At 41.0% G+C, this 18,058-nt stretch overlaps 1 protein-coding gene across 1 annotated transcript in view; it reads left to right on the forward strand.

The window, feature by feature from the left end:
- The window catches only part of znf609b (zinc finger protein 609b), a 100,012-nt gene extending 86,273 nt beyond the window's left edge, over positions 1 to 13,739 (forward strand). Inside the window, exons 4-9 of the mRNA XM_079806665.1 lie at positions 2,703 to 2,790; positions 4,044 to 6,354; positions 6,607 to 6,931; positions 8,961 to 9,329; positions 9,677 to 9,755; positions 11,394 to 13,739. Coding sequence (XP_079662791.1) covers positions 2,703 to 2,790; positions 4,044 to 6,354; positions 6,607 to 6,931; positions 8,961 to 9,329; positions 9,677 to 9,750 — 3,167 coding nt within the window. The 3' untranslated portion in view covers positions 9,751 to 9,755; positions 11,394 to 13,739. The remainder of the gene's footprint in view (positions 1 to 2,702; positions 2,791 to 4,043; positions 6,355 to 6,606; positions 6,932 to 8,960; positions 9,330 to 9,676; positions 9,756 to 11,393) is intronic.
- The last annotated feature ends 4,319 nt before the right edge of the window (positions 13,740 to 18,058 follow it).

Genomic DNA, 18,058 nt, shown 5'->3' on the forward strand with positions numbered 1-18,058 from the left:
TTAAAAACATTTAATTTAACGTGCAACTTTGGCATTCAGTAAACAAGCTCTTGACTAAATGTAAAACTAAAAGAGTAAAAATTTACAAATTTGTAAACCAACATAACTAAAAAAAAACACTTTAAGACTTATTAAAAAAAAACGTTTTGTATAGAATAGTGTTATCACGATACCAAAATTATGACTTCGATACGATAGACTAAAATACAACGATGCCAATACTGAATGGCATGGCAAAAAACAGTAAAAGTAATTGAATAATATGACAGAACTTACTATTCATTGTTTTATCAAATATTTTTATTTTTTTTTAAACTCACTAGGACAGCATGTTCCTGTCCTGCTTTTTGACCATTCCCCCGTCTTTATTTAAAAATAATAATAATAATAATAATAATAATAATAACTACATGCCAGTGTGAACATCATTAGAGATGTTTGCAACAATCACATTATCATCAGTCATGTTAACACTAACCACTATTCTGAACAGGTTGGGATGACAGAGTAATTTTTTTTATTTTTATGTAATTATATAATTACAATATAGATATTTAATTTTATCCTTTTTTTTTTTTTATAAGCCAAAATGTAAATTACAAACAATATGACAAAAACAGTGCTTTATTTTCAGCTACAGCAGCATTTAATAAAGAAAATAAATGATCAAATGTTAAAAAAAAAAATGCATAGTCTGCATAGTCACTCTGTAAATTAACTATACACTCATTCTTAATAAATATATTAAAGTTATTCAGTTAAGCATGGGGTGATTTTCTATTTTCTTTTGTTGTTTGATGAACATTAATCACACAGAATATGAGGTCTGGCCCTTTAAGAGCTGCACGGACCAAATACATTGTAACACATCTGATTTCTCACTCAACTCTGTATACGAAATCCGACTGTGTTTACCTGATTACTTGCCAGGACGTGCATTGTGACATATTTTTGACCATTCAAACCCAATAATCCGCGAAACTGACGTCGGGATCTGTCTGAGGGAAAGGCATGCGCGCTTCAGGTCAGAGTCTGGCCGCACCGCACTTTATTTTCTAATGCGTTTCCGTTGCTTTCTTTTTCCTGAGCTTTGCGTATATATTTGACTGTTCTGTTTCCATTGTGTAGTGAAAGGTGGAAGCAAAGCTCACACACACGTCCTCACTCCTGCTGTCACACATCTACGCAAATTGCTGTCATTTTTTATGGACGGGTACTAATAAAATGTCATATCGTACCCAACTTACCCAGTCGACTAAAAATATTGATGTCGACTAATTATCAGAGTCGACGCAGTCGATTGTATCGACCAATCGCGACAGGCCTATTTTAAATGTTTTACTTTAAAAATGTTAAAGGGTTAGTTCACCCAAAAATGAAAATTCTGTCATTAATTACTTACCCTCATGTCGTTCGACACCCGTAAAACCTCCGTTCATCTTCAGACACAAATGAAGATATTTTAGTTGAAATCTGATGGCTCTGAAAGGCCTCCATTGGCTCAATGGTACTCTACACTGTCAAGACCCTTAAAAGGCACTAAAGACGTCGTTACAAAGTCCATCTCACTACAGTGGTTCTAAAATAACTTTATGAATCGGCGACAATAGTTTTTGTGCGCAAAAAACCTAAATAACGACTTGCATAGTGATGACGATTTCAAAACAAAGCATCATGAAGCTTCGAAGCGTTATGAATCACTGAGCCGAATCATGATTCGGATCGCGTGTCAAACCGCCAAACTGCTGAAATTTGACGATTCAAACCGCTGAATCAACTCAGTGATTCATAACGCTTCGAAGCTTCATGATGCCTTGTTTTGAAATCGTCATCACTATGTAAGTCGTTATTTAGGGGTTTTTTGCGCACAAAAACTATTGTCGCCGATTCATAAAGTTATTGTAGAACCACTGTAGTGAGATGGACTTTGTAACGACGTCTTTAGTACCTTTTAAGGGTCTTGAGAGTGTAGAGTGCATTGAGCCAATGGAGGACTTTCAGAGACATCAGATTTCAACTAAAATATCTTAATTTCTGTTCCGAAGATGAACAGAGGTCTGATGGGTGTCGAACGACATGAGGGTAAGTAATTAATGACAGAATTTTCATTTTTGGGTGAACTAACCCTTTAATTAAGTGTAGTATACTGAACCTTACATCAAAGAGGCTTACCTGAAATACATTAGTGTGACTGTTACACAACATTATACTGCCTCTCATGAGCTATTAAGGGCATTTAATTGTGATCTAATATTGATTTTTCCCGCTATTATGGTGGTGTAAAATCACAGAAATATCCAGCACTTACCTGTCCAGTCTTCTGTAGCGAAGCCTCTGAATCACTGCCAGACACAAACATTTTCCTTTGCTTCAGCTGTTTTCACACAATTGCTAAACCATTTGCAGAGGCGGCTGACAGTACTGCAAAGTCAGATGGAGGACACCATCAAACAATTTTCCTTCCAGAAATGACACACTCTACTTCTTACAGCTTTTAGATGGTGTAATCATGAAGTACACAGTATAAAATGGCATGGCTGCTTTGAGAGCCTCCATTTGAACGCGTTAAATGGGAATTGTGGAATATTGTGAATGAGGTGGAGGAGCATTAGAATTATAACGTCATAGTATTCGTGTCTCATTGAGCCTCCAGAGATATTCTCACATTAAATTAAGGGTCGTCTTTATTTAATTTTTTTCAGGTATGCTGGTGGTTAACGTTACCTGGAGGAACAAAACATATGTCGGAACACTTTTGGATTGTACACGTCATGACTGGGCCCCTCCAAGGTATGTGAAATGCTTTTTTCACGTTTCAAATCAAGAGAATCAAGTGCCAGGGTGTATGCCCCCTCCCTTCCTCCACTTCACTTGCCCCTACTCCCTCTAGACTAGCAGTAAGCCAGGTGTATCACATCATAACCCTTAGGGATGAGGCACACTATTAAAAACACACATCGCCAAGCCTATCAGGTGATAAGAATAGAATCCCTTCTTTGGCTTAACACTAGAACCGCCACGGGGTAAAATTTACACATGGCTGTTTTTCAAAAGTACATGACATTGTGTTATTTACAATCCCTTGTTAAATATTGTTTACATAAAAGTAGAATACAAAAAAAAAACGGGCATTTATACCTATAAGCGCCAGCGGGTCAAATTTACCCCAATGCAATTCCTTTATATTCGCGCTGCATTTGAGCATCGTGTCGGCTAACTGTAAACGGTCACACAACGCACAATCAAATGAAGATGTTTTAGCCTATTTATAAATGTTCAAACTTTGGATTAATTATACATTTTAGCTTTGCGTTTTTTAATCGTGTTTTGTTTGCTATTTATTCAAGTCTGCTCGTTTCCTGAAAAACAACATTTCTGATATACGATGTAATGAATAAAACAATTTTCATGACATTTGTGTTGTTCTCTTATTCAAATGATATAACTAAACGATTTAATAATTAATTAGGTGAAAATGTACGCTTGAATTTGTTGTTGCACATGTACATGCAAATGTCATCCTATGCAGCGTGGTGTATTATTATTGCTCTTTGTTGTCTATTTAGGGTATTTTAGTCATTTAAATAACATGGGTTATCTTTATTAATTACATTTTATTATAATATTACACCACCCAAATATGTATTTATTTCCTTCTAATTCGCGTTTTAATTGCAGGCTGATTTAGCCTAGTGTAACCTGCTTAAAATAGCATAAAACAACAGGACAAAAACATAGTTGATGTCTAAAAATAATCATTCCATGACTCTATACGTTACTTTGTGAAGACAGTGGCATAATACAGTGACATATTACGTTTTTTAGCCATATCAAAACAGAAATCAAATGCATGGGTCAATTTTACCCGCTGGCGGTTTTAGGCAGACAGCGACCCCTGGCTGTTCTAGCGTTAACGCAAGAATCTACAATAACAACTGTGGTCTAATTTATCCATTGACAGCATTTAATTTAGTGATTGACATGACGGCTAATTATGATGTTAATTGTGAAGGTCTTATAAATAATGTCCATTTTTCTTTCAGGTTCTGTGAGTCTCCCACAAGTGATCTAGAGATGAGAAATGGACGTGGCCGTGGTAAAAGAATGCGACCCAATAGCAACACCCCAGTAAATGAGAACAGCAACTCGTCTGATAATAAGGGCAGCAACAACAGCAAGACAAGAGCAAGTTCCAACAGCAAGGGTCGACGTGGAAGCCAAAACTCCTCTGAGCGCAGGACTCCTCCCAACAGCAACACAGAGGACATAAAGGCCAGTCCCTCCTCGGCCAGTAAGCGCAAGAGCAAGCCTGCATCGGACATGGAGCCCAACTCCAGCTCTGAGGATTCGAAAGGCAATAAACGTATGCGCACAAATTCAAATGGTGGAATGACCTCTTCCGCACTCCCAATTCCTATCATCAAAACGGAATCCCTTCCTCCTCCTCTAGACCGAACCTGCCCCTCACCTGTACTGATCGACTGCCCACATCCCAATTGCAACAAGAAGTACAAGCACATCAATGGCTTGAAGTACCATCAGGCCCGTGCTCATAATGACGATGATATCAAGTTAGACATGGATGGGGACAGCGAGTATGGGGAAGAATCCTCTCTCCACCCAGAGCCAGGAAGTTGCAACGGAGCTTCGATTACACAGAAAGGCTCTCTCTCCCCAGCACGGTCTGTCACGCCTAAAGGAAGAGGCTTTGATGCTCAGAGTCCATCTCCCTCTCCTGGAAAGTTTGGCTCCAAGACAAAGAAAAAGAATGGTGATGTTGAGGCAGACGTTTGTGGCACACCTATGGAGGTTTGTGAGGATGGGCCTTGCGTCACTGCTGATGAGGCTAGCAATGATGGCATAGAGGATAGGAAGTCCAAAAAGCCCAACAGTAACGTCAAGTCTGACAAGCTGTCCCAGAAGAACATGAAATCTTCCAGGACAATGGCTCCATCCATCCCTTCTCAGCAGATGTACTCTCTGCAGCCAACATCATTCAGTGGCGGGAGCCCCAACCATCCCCCTGGGATGCCCAACCTTTTGCAGGGCATCCCCAAAAGTCCCCAGCTAAAAGGCATGCAATCTAAGTTAGGTGTAGCTGGGGACTCGTCGCCAATTAATCCAGCCTTGAGCAGCTCCAAGGACAAAAAGAAAAAGGATAAGAAAAAGAAAGATTTGGCCAAGGATGCAGACAGTCCCAAGCTCCCAGCAAAAAGCGGGAAAACTGAAGGGGGGAAGAGTCCATACTCTGAATCCTCTGACCCAGGAAGCAGAAGTGAAGGTCATCTTAATGGCTCCTCGGACCCTCATCAAAGCCGCCTTGCTAGCATGAAGGCAGAGGCGGATAAGATATACAGCTTCACTGATAATGCTCCCAGTCCATCTATTGGGGTGGCCAGTCGTGTGGATAGCAGCGGACAGCCTCTCACTCCTCTTCACGTTGTCACCCAGAATGGGGCTGATAGTTCCTCGGTAAAGACGAATAGTCCCGCATACTCTGACATATCTGATGCCGGAGAGGACGGGGAAGGCAGAGTGGAAGGGGTCAAAGTCAAGACGGAAGATCAGTCGGGCAGGGACGGTGCGAAAAAGGCTCTCTTTCCGCCTCAGGCATCCTCTAAGGAATCTTCGTATTATGCTAGCTATGACAACTACTACTCTCCCAGTTACACCCACCCTAGCCCCGGTGGCTCCACTGGTGGTGGGCCTCTACCAGACGTGCAAGCTGTGAAACTGAAGAAAGAAGAGGAACAAGAATTGCCAGAGGAGAAGGCGAAGGTGGACGTGCAGGATGAGCGCAAAGCTGAGGTCGCTTCAAGTCAGCCACACCAACAGCAGCAAGCCTCGGTCATTCAGCAGCGCTCCAATATGTACATGCAGCCGCTCTACTACAACCAGTACTATGTTCCCCCATATGGATACCCGGACCAGGTTTATCACAACCACCTCATGAACACTAATCCAACCTACAGGCAGCAGTATGAGGAGAGGCAGAGACTCATGGCCGAGCAGCACAGGTCTGCTGAGAAAAAGCCTGATTCAGGTGTGAAGGACAGGGAAGCCTCTATGAAGGAGGACTGGAAACAGAAGGGCCCTGTTCCTCCAAGCCTAACAAAAGCCCCCAGCCTTTCAGATCTGGGAAAGCCACAGGCCACTGGCAAGCAGAGAGACACTAACTCTGAACCTGTCAAGTCAGTCATCATCCCTAAAGGGGAGGAGGTCAAGCTGCAGCCACAGCAGGCTGAGGGGCTTAAAATGAAGCTCAGTGAAGCTGGCCATCATGGAAAGGATGACTCAAAGGCAAGTGTGGAGTCTGCCAGGCTGGGTATGGAGCAAGCCATGTGGTACAGACAGGTGAGGCAAACATGTGACTCTTGAACTGAACAACTACACTGTTTGCAAGCTAGAGGGATAGTTCACTCACAAATGAATCTTTTACTCACCTTCATGTCACATAGGGAGTCTGTAAAGGACAAAAACAAGCACGATTAAAGTATTAGATCCAAGTATTGTTGTGAGAATTTACATCAAAATGATAAAATCACAGGGTTAACTAATTTCATTACCTTTGAAACTTGCATAACTGTAACTTCTTTCTGTTTCCAGTACCCTGACAGTCAGAGACCGCCAGATGAGGAGCGAGACAGGGAGCGAGACAGAAAAGGCAGAGATGAGAGGTCTAGGCCGAAAGACAGCAGCTCCAAAGAAGATAGTAAAGATGGGACTGATGGGTCATGTCCTCCCAGCACTGAGGACCATCGAAGTGGAGGGAAAGATCCCCGGTCCAATGCCCACATACCTTTCAGCTCCCCCATGGCACAGCACCAACCCTACCTGCATTACATGCATGGATATCCTTTTGGACAAAGCTACGATCCCAACCATCCTGGATACAGAGGCATGTCCTCCGTCATGATGCAGAACTACCCAGGTAAGACGAATAATAACGTCTGAGTTTAACGATTGATTTGTATGGTTTGGCCAATAACATACTCTATGCCAGTGGTTTTCAAACCCTGGGTCGCGACCCCAGGATGATTTAGAGAAAATGGTTACATTAAAAATAAAAAAATAACAAAATTGTTTTCACAAAATCAGTCTATAGACCTATATAAAAGGAATAAATACGCGAAATATATTTGACTTAAATAATTAACAAAAAGAAAGAAAAAACATTAATTCATTATTGTGAGGCGCGCGCTCATCAAACAAGTTCACGGAAAGGAAACCCAGACGACAGAAAGCACACCTAGTTTTCTTTATTTTACAATAGCACAGTGTAAGTAAACACTTTACAATTTTGAACGATGTCCTACTCTTATTATCTGTCCGACCAAAATGACGGAGTATTTTATGTTTCCTCTGCTCGTTCCCGCGCACAACATATTCCAGCATCGCAAACTTGACATCGCAGTCAGTTCATTATCAACATAAAATAGTCAACCTAACATATAAAAAGTAGCACAGCTCAGTTTAAATAGTCAGTAGTAGCCTACAATTCGTGCCATTCAGTGTGAGCTCTGCCGCTGTGATGTTTCCAGGCACATTTTTGCGCATGTGAAGAGGCTTTTTCCATCAATATTGGGACGCGAGTGAAGTACAAAGCCTATAATAAATAATGGTTTACCATCCAAATACATCGCGAATATGGAAACATTTGGATTCGAATTAGAGAGTTAGGCTATGCTGGTTAGCTACTTTCTCATTAAATGATTTAGTTTTGGCTTTATTTATAGCCTACTTATATTTTTTAATTCTTGATCTGTTCTGAATACTGTTAAATTTAAAGGATTTTGTAACGCGTTGTGTCCGGAGGAAAATAGGGATAGCTCACTTAACTGGTGTTATTGCAGACACGGAGCCGATGGACATTTCACAGCTCGCACTTTATTCCCAGTGAAACTCGCGCAACAGTCCGTCACAAACGCTATACCGTCCACAGCGTTACTTAATAAACACAACAACTTGATTTTAGCAACAGAAAATAACCTGCATACGTGGGAGCACTCGAGGAGGCGAGGACAGTTCAACAGGGAGCGCGCAGCTCTTAAAGGGGCCACACCATTCCTACTCGTTACAATTTGTTGTGGAGTGAGGGGAACTAAAATAACTTATAGCTATGTTTGTAGATTTTATGATGTTTGTAGTACATTATAACATTTCGCTTTATTTATCGGTATTAGATCTGAATGCAATCAAATGCGACTTACCTGTTTTTTTTCAATCAAACGATTAATGGGTTAAATTCTTGTTGGCTAACGGCTAACCAGTTAATTAACGTCCCATATAAAGGCCTAGCTATCAAAATAGTTCAAAATCAAATTTGCGAATGCATTAATAATCAAAAACGATTGTGTGGAAAAGTGCTGAGCTGAATTTTTGTGCCATCTATTGGTTTAATGGAGAATACAGTCAAATTGTATATAAGTATTCTTATGCTTGGCTTGACTTGTTTGAATGTAAACAGTTGTAGGCCTATATATGGGTTGCGACACCTAAAAAACAAAAAAATAGGGTCGCTCTTAAAAAAAGTTTGAAAACCACTGCTCTATGCAAGTACAGAATGGTGCAAAGGATCACTTGAAAGACATTTTTCTTGCGTTGCATTATGTTAACAAACGTTAGTATTCAAGGTGGCAACTGAGTTGCTTTCAAATGCGCTGCTTTTTAACCAGTTATCCTTCAGGTAGCTATCTTTAGACACGACAACAGTGTAACTTGTTCAGCAAGAATCTCCTCTTGTAGATAATCCCCATTATAGCACCCCTTGTGGCAACGTTGAGAATGCAATACACACTTGCGCTGCTTTATAAATTGGTTTTGACATTTTATAACATGTAAAAATCAATTTGTGTTGGTAAAAGAGTTGACATTCATATACTTGCAGTATGTTTTGGGTCTATATGTGTGTCAAGGCACTTCCATAAAGTAGAGTCACAGTATGATTTCCTAATCTTTAGGGTCCTATCTGCCAGCGGGATACCCGTTCTCCCCTTACGGCAGTAAAATGGGCGGTGGAGAGGAAGCAGAGAAATCTCGCTCCAGCCCCACAGTCAGCAGCAAGTCGGCTTCGGAGTCCAAAGCCTTGGACATACTACACCAACACGCCAACCAGTACAAGAGCAAATCGCCCACTGTTGCCGACAAGCCCTCCCATGAAAGGGAGCGAGGAGCAAGCGATCGAGAGCGGGAAAGAGAGAGGGATCGAGAGAGGGAGAGAGAAATGGATCGGCCTCGATCATCTCCCTCCCAACGCCTAATGCAACCCCACCACCACCATCTAGGCTATCCCCTTGTAGCCGGGCAGTATGATCTGTCTTATGCCACAGGTTAGCAGTACTCTTTTACATTAACTTATGATTATTTTGAGATGGTTGTGGATGTCCAGAACATAACATATTTACCCGCAAAATAAATGTTTTACTTTGTTGTATGTTGTATATGCTGTGCATTGTGGCCTAACTTTTAATCATGATATTATTATAATTATTTACCACACTAATCAGAGTAAGATTTGGGGGGATAATGTGAACCAGGCATTTGTTAATGAGATTTAAAATGGCTCGTGATGTGTTTAGGGGGATAACAACTAAATATTGCTGCTCATAAAACTGTGCCAATTCCACAAGGAAACTGAGCGTGAACAACATCTTTACTGGATGTTCCTTAATTGCAGGCCTTTCATCGTCAGCGATTGTTGCTAGTCAGCAAGCCTCAGCCCCTTCCCTGTACCCACCAGCACGGAGGTGAGAATGGTAAGATCAAGAAAAGTCAGCAGGAGCGATGGATTGTGGCCAAACGGAGTAAAAGCATAAATCAGTCAGTTATGACAGCAGCATGTGTCCTGCCAAAGCTTGTTTTTGATACCCAAGCTTACAGAGAAGGCCCTTCACTAGTTCTGTAGACCTCCCGTCTGTTTCATAGCATGATTATTTTAGGACCCCTAGATCGAGGCTAGTGTTTTTAGCACAGCAGCATTGCTAACACTCCTGCACCGTTTCGACAAATGAAGCCTGTGCTGACCTCTGGTGGAACGACATGTAATAACATCAGGGATATGGGGAGAGTGCTTTGGATTAGGCATGTTTAATAATAATAATAAATCATAATTCAGGGTTCCCACTCTTTCATGAACACCAGATTCAAGGACTTTTTAAAGCACCTTTTTATTTTAAATCCAGCACAATAAATACGATAAAGGTGGGTGTGTTACTGCCAATATATCAAATACCTACTGTACATGTGTCTATCATTAATGCAGTAACGCTAAGGCATATACTGACAACTAAAATACCATTTCCAATGAGGGAAAATTTCCAATTTTACAAAATTCAATGAGGAAAGAGGCTGGTGTACAAGAGCGAGCGAGTTTTAACGAGAGATGCAGTTTGCAGCTCTTATTCCTGCTTTTAACATTTATTTCACACTGGTTTTAGTTTTCTTTTTTATAAATCATTACTTAATTAAAAAAACATCAAAATATAGAGAGAACGTATACATGAATTTTCCAATTAAATGAAAAGATATGGACAAGTTAATTGTTAGGCATGAAAAATGTATTAAATCACCTGTACATGTACCTTTTTAAAAATCAATTTGAAGGCTTTTAAGACCTGCACATATATTATATTTAACATACAGGATATAATCGCTGCCGTAATAACGGCCCAATTCAAATGTTTACGTGCTTTTCTTCTTTTTATTTTTTGAGCGTTGAAGAAATATCGCTCTTGTAAATACTCGCCAGGATTTTAGTAATGAAGTCTAGATCTTTAAAATGCATCCAAATTACAGCAAAGCGCAACCGTACGGTGGCCTGCAGGGGTCAAAAAGGATATAAACAGGGAATTTTGAAGTGATCTCATCTTGAAAACTTAGAGATGTGGATTCGGACGGCAATTAAATCACCACACGACCTTGTGTTTGTCTAAAACAGGAGGTAATTACGAAAGGGATTTGTACGTGGGTGGTGGGAGAAAAACACTGACATTCTGGATTCGGGCGGCAATAAAATCACTGACTAGCCCCTGTCAATGATGAAAATACCTCACGACCCAACGAGAAACAATTACCGTCCGAATAGGGCTTTTGACAGTAGATGGCGCTCATGGAACAGCAGAAATATATTGAAATAGCTTCCTCCCGTAGCGCTGTTTTGTTCTGGCCTTGGCAGCGCATGAAGGCCAATTTTTGTAATAGCACCATGCTACTCTAACAAAATGCAGTTCATACTTAATTCAAGCACTTTCAAGGGGACCTATGTTTGTTTTCAAGTACTTTCCAGGCCTTGAATCCATGTGTCTGTGGGAACCCTCAGTGAGATTTCATTTCAAAGCCAAATCAATGTGCTCTATTCTAACCAGTGGCTTCTTGTGTTTTCTTTCTTTCTTTAGGGAAACCTGATTGTCTCGCCCTTCTTTACAAATAATCATGTGACTGGATCACATGGGGAAGTATATGGAGTTCATTTAGACATCAGTTGAATGGTGTTTCTATATTTTTAGTTTTTCTGCCGGAATGTGTGGCAGATTGATGTTTTCCTAGTATCTGTACCTCGTACCCCAACTACAGACTGAGACCAGGTTCAAAGCCATCCTGCCCTGCTCAAAGCCCAGCCGGCCACTGAACTCTTGCCCGTCTACTGGTGAGGGATGATTGAAAAGCAAGGACTGTCATTGTACTCGCCCGACGCAGGCTGTGGCCAGGCTGAGGCGAGGACTCGAGGGGACATAAGAACACAAAGACTGAAAATAGTTTTATCACACTGAGATAACTAAAGTTGTTTCCTTTTTTATTTTAGTTGGCATCCTCACTGAAGAAAAAAAAAAAAAATCGGTTTGACCCACGGTTTTTGAATTGTTCTCTAGATACCACCACCAGTGAACGCTTCAGATAATATCTAGCATTGTCTCATAACTCTGTCTTTCGGCCTTTGGTTCCTAAACGGTTCTCATCGCCACATGCCTCAAGACTGCTTCCCCACCTCCCCTTAAGATTCGTTCTTTTTTTTTTTCACGCCTCGCTTCTCTATCATCAGCATGGTTCCGTGTAACAAAAATGACATCCACGTCCACAGCTTAAACTGTGTAGTAAGCTCCGGTGACCGTCATGCTGTTTTATTGAGACGTGTTCACCATCTGGCCTCTCATGGAAAGCGTCCTGTATCAGTTAGACACTAGCATGACTGCCCGAGATGCTTCCAGATTCATCTAATTTTAGTGAGCACTGTTCCGCCACAGTCTTTCAGAAGAACCGCACCGGCTTTGGTCCGTTTACTCCAGGGAATTCTCTCGGTTATCCTTCAACTTGAATCCGAACATCCTCCCGTCTTGGCTACCTTACCTCATGGCTAACAGAGTTTCCGATTTATCGCTGTGGTTCTTAAAATGGATGTTTGTTAATGTGACAAAGGTATAGCAAGTTCTTTTAGAGAGACGCTTATGTGGTGGCCGTTCTGCGACAGCGGTATTGGGGTGCGTGACACCGGAGGCCCAGTAGTTTCGTTCTTGCATGGGGCCGCTCTATCCCTGAACACTTATCGTGGAAGTGTTGTGATAACTCCAGCGTGTTTTATGAAACCAAGTGAGCGTTTGACCCGAACATGCTTTCATAGCCCATCATGCTCTGTGTATTTCATGTGTCGTCCGGCATGGTGTACTATAGCACTAGAAATGTGGCTTTAAACGGTGTCTCCTCAGGCAAAGCAACCAAACGCTGTCGACTTTCTTGGTTGCGCACACCATGTGACGTCTGTATATGATGTACAGAGGGACTGTTTTAAAATGCAATCAAGCAACCATCTGATTACTTTGTTGTTTTGAAATCTGTCTCTTGGGTGTGTTTTTCGGTACTGTCCTCTGCTTTATCTGCCTTGGCTTTGTTTTGGCTCGCTGTCACGATGCTTGCTGGGGTTTTTAACATTCAGTAGATCCTTGAAACTCTCAAATAAGTCTCGGGGGGGGGGTCTCTCAATCCAAATCTCGACTAGTCAGGCGGTTTCCTGGTCATTTTCTGCTGAAAATGCTGATTTGGGGTCATATTTTCACACGATTGGGTAGATTTTAACAGGCTCTGTTGGAACGAAACGACAGACAGGTGTTCGGAGGATTACGTTGACTCATTCAATCCCTCCCATGTGTAAAGTCACAAAGCAGTAAAGCACCATGGTACACTGAATACTAAGAGAAATGGGCTGTTACGCATCCAAATATGTAATTTGATATTAGGTACATTGGGATGCTTGTGCTGCACAGAACAACTTTCTGAATTGTCAAGAGTTCAAACCTCAACAATTATTTTTTGATCCTCGTGGTTTTGTCAGTGAAGAAAGGGAGATTCTCAGTACATTGAAATGGTCCCGTGCATTTCGTTTCCAATGGTGCTCAGTCGACATGCTGTGATTTGTTGGAAAGAGGACGCAGTGCACTATTGCATGCTTTACGTCATTTTCACGATGGACTACCACCTCTTTCCTGTTGCGCTTCATCCCAAGTGTTTCTCAGAAGACATCTTATCACCAAGTATCAGGCCCCGGTACTTAAAGAATGTTTACATTTTTGTTTTTAATGGCTTTGTTTGGATTTTGTTTTTTTTTGGCTGTATCACCCAATTCCTCCTGTTCTTTCTTGGACTGTTCTCTTATGTAAAGTGTACATTACCACGTTTCTTTTTTATACAATACTGTAACTTGCCTTTGTACATTTAGGCAAAAAAAATAAATCTTTTTATGAGACAATCACATCTGTCCTTGTGTGGCTCTCTCTCTGTTCTGTTTTACAATCATTTAAAGAATCATTTTCTTAACTTTTACAATAAAGGTGGAGGTTCTTATCCTTCAATCAGAAGAGGGTAAGTTATCATAGGCCCCATTTACACCGGGTATGAAGAAGTGATTTGGTAGATCACAAGTAGACGACACTAAATACAGTGTTTAAAGCGCTTTGAGCTTGTCCACTTTCGACCACTTCCAGAAGAAGAACACATTGGACCGGATTGCTTCCGTAATGTAGACGTGGTCGAATGTGTTCAAACAGCCACAAAAGACCATCTTCTCTCCATCTACTGACCTAATGCGTGAACTAGGGATGTGACGGTGAGGAAATTTAATTTCCCACTGGTTAATCAACGTTTTACAACTCCGGTAATACCGGTATCACCAACTTAAATCACTAATTCTATCTAACCGAAAGTAACATGCACACGACCGCTCGGGCTTTCATAACGCAGCGGAGCAAAGCAAGTGGTTTCAGTGAATTCCTATGAAAATTAAGCTTCCGTTTGCATGAACTGAAAACGTGAATGACAGTTCGTCTGTAAATGCGCGCTCTGAGGCAAGTGCACATTTTAGTTTCGGTTTAGAATTAGCGCCAATTCGGTGGCGGGTTGCTTGAATTGTGGGTTCATTACCCTATTATTCTTAATGAAAAACACAACAACAAAACAAATGACAAACTCCCTTAAATAGGCGCTTTTACATTTAGCTGTGAAACCAAATCTTCCGCGATCCTCTCTCGTGATGAATGAGATCTGACTCCTGCTGCATTTGTGCCGAGACTCGCGGTCGATCATTATTAAGCAGACACGTTCAGGTTTTATTTGTATTGTCTGTTCTCTAACTGAACTAAATTATTTTATTACTATAAAAAAATCTAAACGACGGTGGGGCGGTGCCACGGTGGGCAAGTGATGTAACTGGTGTTGAGTCTGGACACTGGTAACACCGGCAACACCGACTATGGTTGCAAGCCTAGTGTGATCATTATGGGAAGAGCGCTAGCCAGACGGGATTTAAACTTTGTCGGCTGGAGACCCAAGTATGGTTTGAAGATGAAAAACATACCAAGCACAATGATCACTCCAATGTTCGAACTATACCGTGGCCTTTGGGGAAGCCCACTCATTTTGCCAGGAGAGGAGAGGAATCCAAAGCACATCATTTGACCACTGGGGTTCCTCAGGGCTCAGTGCTTGGACCTCTTCTCTTCTCTTCGTGCCTCGAAAGAGGACTTGCAAAGATACATAACAGCCACAAGTGTATGCAATAAGTGCTTTATGCAAGCCCTAAATCACAATACAGGATTTACTCTATTATACTTTATCGACACAAATTGATAGTTCAAACAGCCACCCACAAATATAGTCTATAAACAAAGCATCCGGCTGTCTTTGAGTTCACATGAACAACGGTTAAAGTTACTCGTCAGGCTAAAGAAGAAAACCATAATTCCTCCGTTCAATTAGGTCTAAGACATCGAGAGTCACACAGACCTATATCAACCCAGCCACAACATAATTGGGAATAACATGCCTTACCTTAAAGGAGCTAAAGAATCACGAAGCGTGCAGCTATTGCGTTGAGAGCGTCTGAAAGCTATGACATCCTTAAACGTGGAAAAAATAAGTTATCTTAAATAAACCATGGAGATTAATCAGATTTAGCCATACATATATGATCCAGAATCAGATCTAGAGGCTGAAATTGAACAGGAGAAGCAGCAACGACGACTACAGCAGGACGTCTCTATGGTGTGTGTACTGTAACAGTAACTTATATACTTGCTTAGAGGCTTGTCATTAGGGATGGGCATTTTTGTCAATTTCTCATTTCGATCATCGATAGGTCTCAAAAACGAGTACTCGAGTACTCGGGGGCGGGGCATGTGCAGGGGGCGGGGCATGTCCGTCATTGAGATAATGAAAACTGTTATGAAGATGGTTGTTGACAAATACAAACGTGACATGAAAACAGGTATATGAAAACATGAACATATAAAACAAAAAATAACTGCTAGATTATGATGCATAAATGTCTTTGAAAAAGAAACATCTTTATAAAATGACCGTCTCAAATAACCAAGTCAGTAATATCGAGCATTGCCTTTGAGCTGAAACTGTGAAATAGCACCACCCTGCAGAGCTTGCTAGCTGGTTAATAAACTCAACCAAACGCACCATATATCAATATTAATATGAAGATTATTATGAACCTATTACGACATAAATTAACACAAAAGGACGTGAATGTGCACGTGAACTTCAGCGTGCTAGATTTTACAGGCTATGGTTTGAAACGGAACATTTTGAATGCGCTCTTCCCTTAACAACACTGATACACGGACAACGAAAGCACACAGAAACAACATTTTATTAAAATAGTGTTCTCATTATAATGCTTTGACAGATTGACTCTGCACATCATGCACTTAATTGTATTATTCATGATCGAAGTGTTTACAGACATCACTGCGCGTTTTCAAACTCAAAACGAAAAACAACTTTAAATAAACTCTACTGTTAAAAAATATGAGCACAGTATAGCACTGCTGCATTACTAATGTCAATGATTCTGAGAAAGAAATAGCCGATCTGAAAAGAATATCTGTCTCTAAACCATGTCGAGCTCGAGCATTAATGCATTTGAGCTGAAACTGAAGAGAATGAACAGCAGCCGGTATAACGGCAGCGCTTTGCTGATTAAGCTCAACCAAACGCTTCTTATATTAGATTAATCAGATATAGAAAACATAAAAGTAATCTTACAACGTGCATCTGCAGATAAGGACGCGGATGCTCACATGAACTTCACGCGCTAGTCTGAGTGTTCTCGCTAGTTTCTCTGTGGATCAGCTGATACACGGGGAACTAAGCACAGATCATTTACAGCATTTTCCACGGTGTTCTCATTATAATGTTATGTAGGCTGTGACAGATTGGCGCTGCACATCTTGCACTAACCATTCAATGATCAGTGATTCCAGACATCACTTTAGGGCACGCCTCAGTTTCACTTTATTTCGCCGGTCTGGAGGCTGTATAACGCTAACCAATCAGTCCTCCGGTACCGCGCAGCAATAACCAATAAAAAAAGAGACACATTTTTTTTTTCTTTTCAGGGCGATCATCGTTCTCATGATCGATGATCGCTGTCACGTTCGAGTACTCGATTACTCGACCACTGTTGCCCATCCTTGTCATGCGCGAGTTTTACAACATTTGTGTGTGTTTACTCGTGGTTTATGAGGATATAACTTGGTTTATGGACTATTGTAATCAGAGGTGTCAAGTAACGAAGTACAAATACTTTGTTACCTTACTTAAGTAGAAATTGAGTATCTATACTTTACTGGAGTAATTATTTTTCAGCCTACTTTTTACTTCTACTCCTTACATTTTCAAGCAATTATCTGTACTTTCTACTCCTTACATTTTAATAATAGCCTCGTTACTCCTATTCCATTTCGGCATGTTTTCATTCCGGCTTGTCATCAAAAAAAAAACTATCCAGATAAATCGCGCCATCCGGACAGAGTGAATTTGATTGTGGTTGGATGAGAAGGATAAACACAAACCATTCCGACACCCTATTGGGTTGTACGCGATCAATCACGCCTGCACCTGCACAAATCACACACCATGCTGCCAGATAGGGCGGGTTCTCGCCGACGAGCACGCACTTTCAGCCAACCAGCGATCAGCAGGCAGACGTGCTCATTCATGACTTTAGCCGGGTTTTTAGCGCGATAACTCGTAGCTGTATATTCCAGTGATCGCTATGACAGTGGCATAAATATACAGTAAGTTGTATCTACAGTAGTCAAGTCAAGTCAACTTTATTTATATAGCGCTTTTAACAATGTAGATTGTTTCAAAGCAGCTTTACAGTGTTAAACAGGAAAATAATGCAGCATAATTTTATTCAGCTGTATAGCCATTCTGGAAAAATTTAAAGTATCATACAGTGACAGTGTGGGCTTTAGATCAATAATTTGATCAGTAATTTAGTTTAAATGGTTAATTTAGTGTAATAATTAGATGTATTTCGATGTTTAGTTGAAAAATTTAGTGTCCCCAACTGAGCACGCCAAGCCAGAGGCAACAGAAACCAGAAGGAGTATTTTTGGCACAGAAATACTCCATCAAACGTCCAACTTTTTTGTGAAACTTTGTCCATGTTTAGCATGAGTTTACAAGTCTTTAACAGTGTAAAAAGCTGTTAAATTCCTTGACACAGAATCGACCACAGAGGCCTGGAGTCAGCTTCCTTTGCTGTTCGTCCAAA

The sequence above is a fragment of the Gobio gobio genome (genome assembly GCF_949357685.1).
Source record: "Gobio gobio genome assembly, chromosome: 2".
NCBI lineage: Eukaryota > Metazoa > Chordata > Actinopteri > Cypriniformes > Gobionidae > Gobio > Gobio gobio.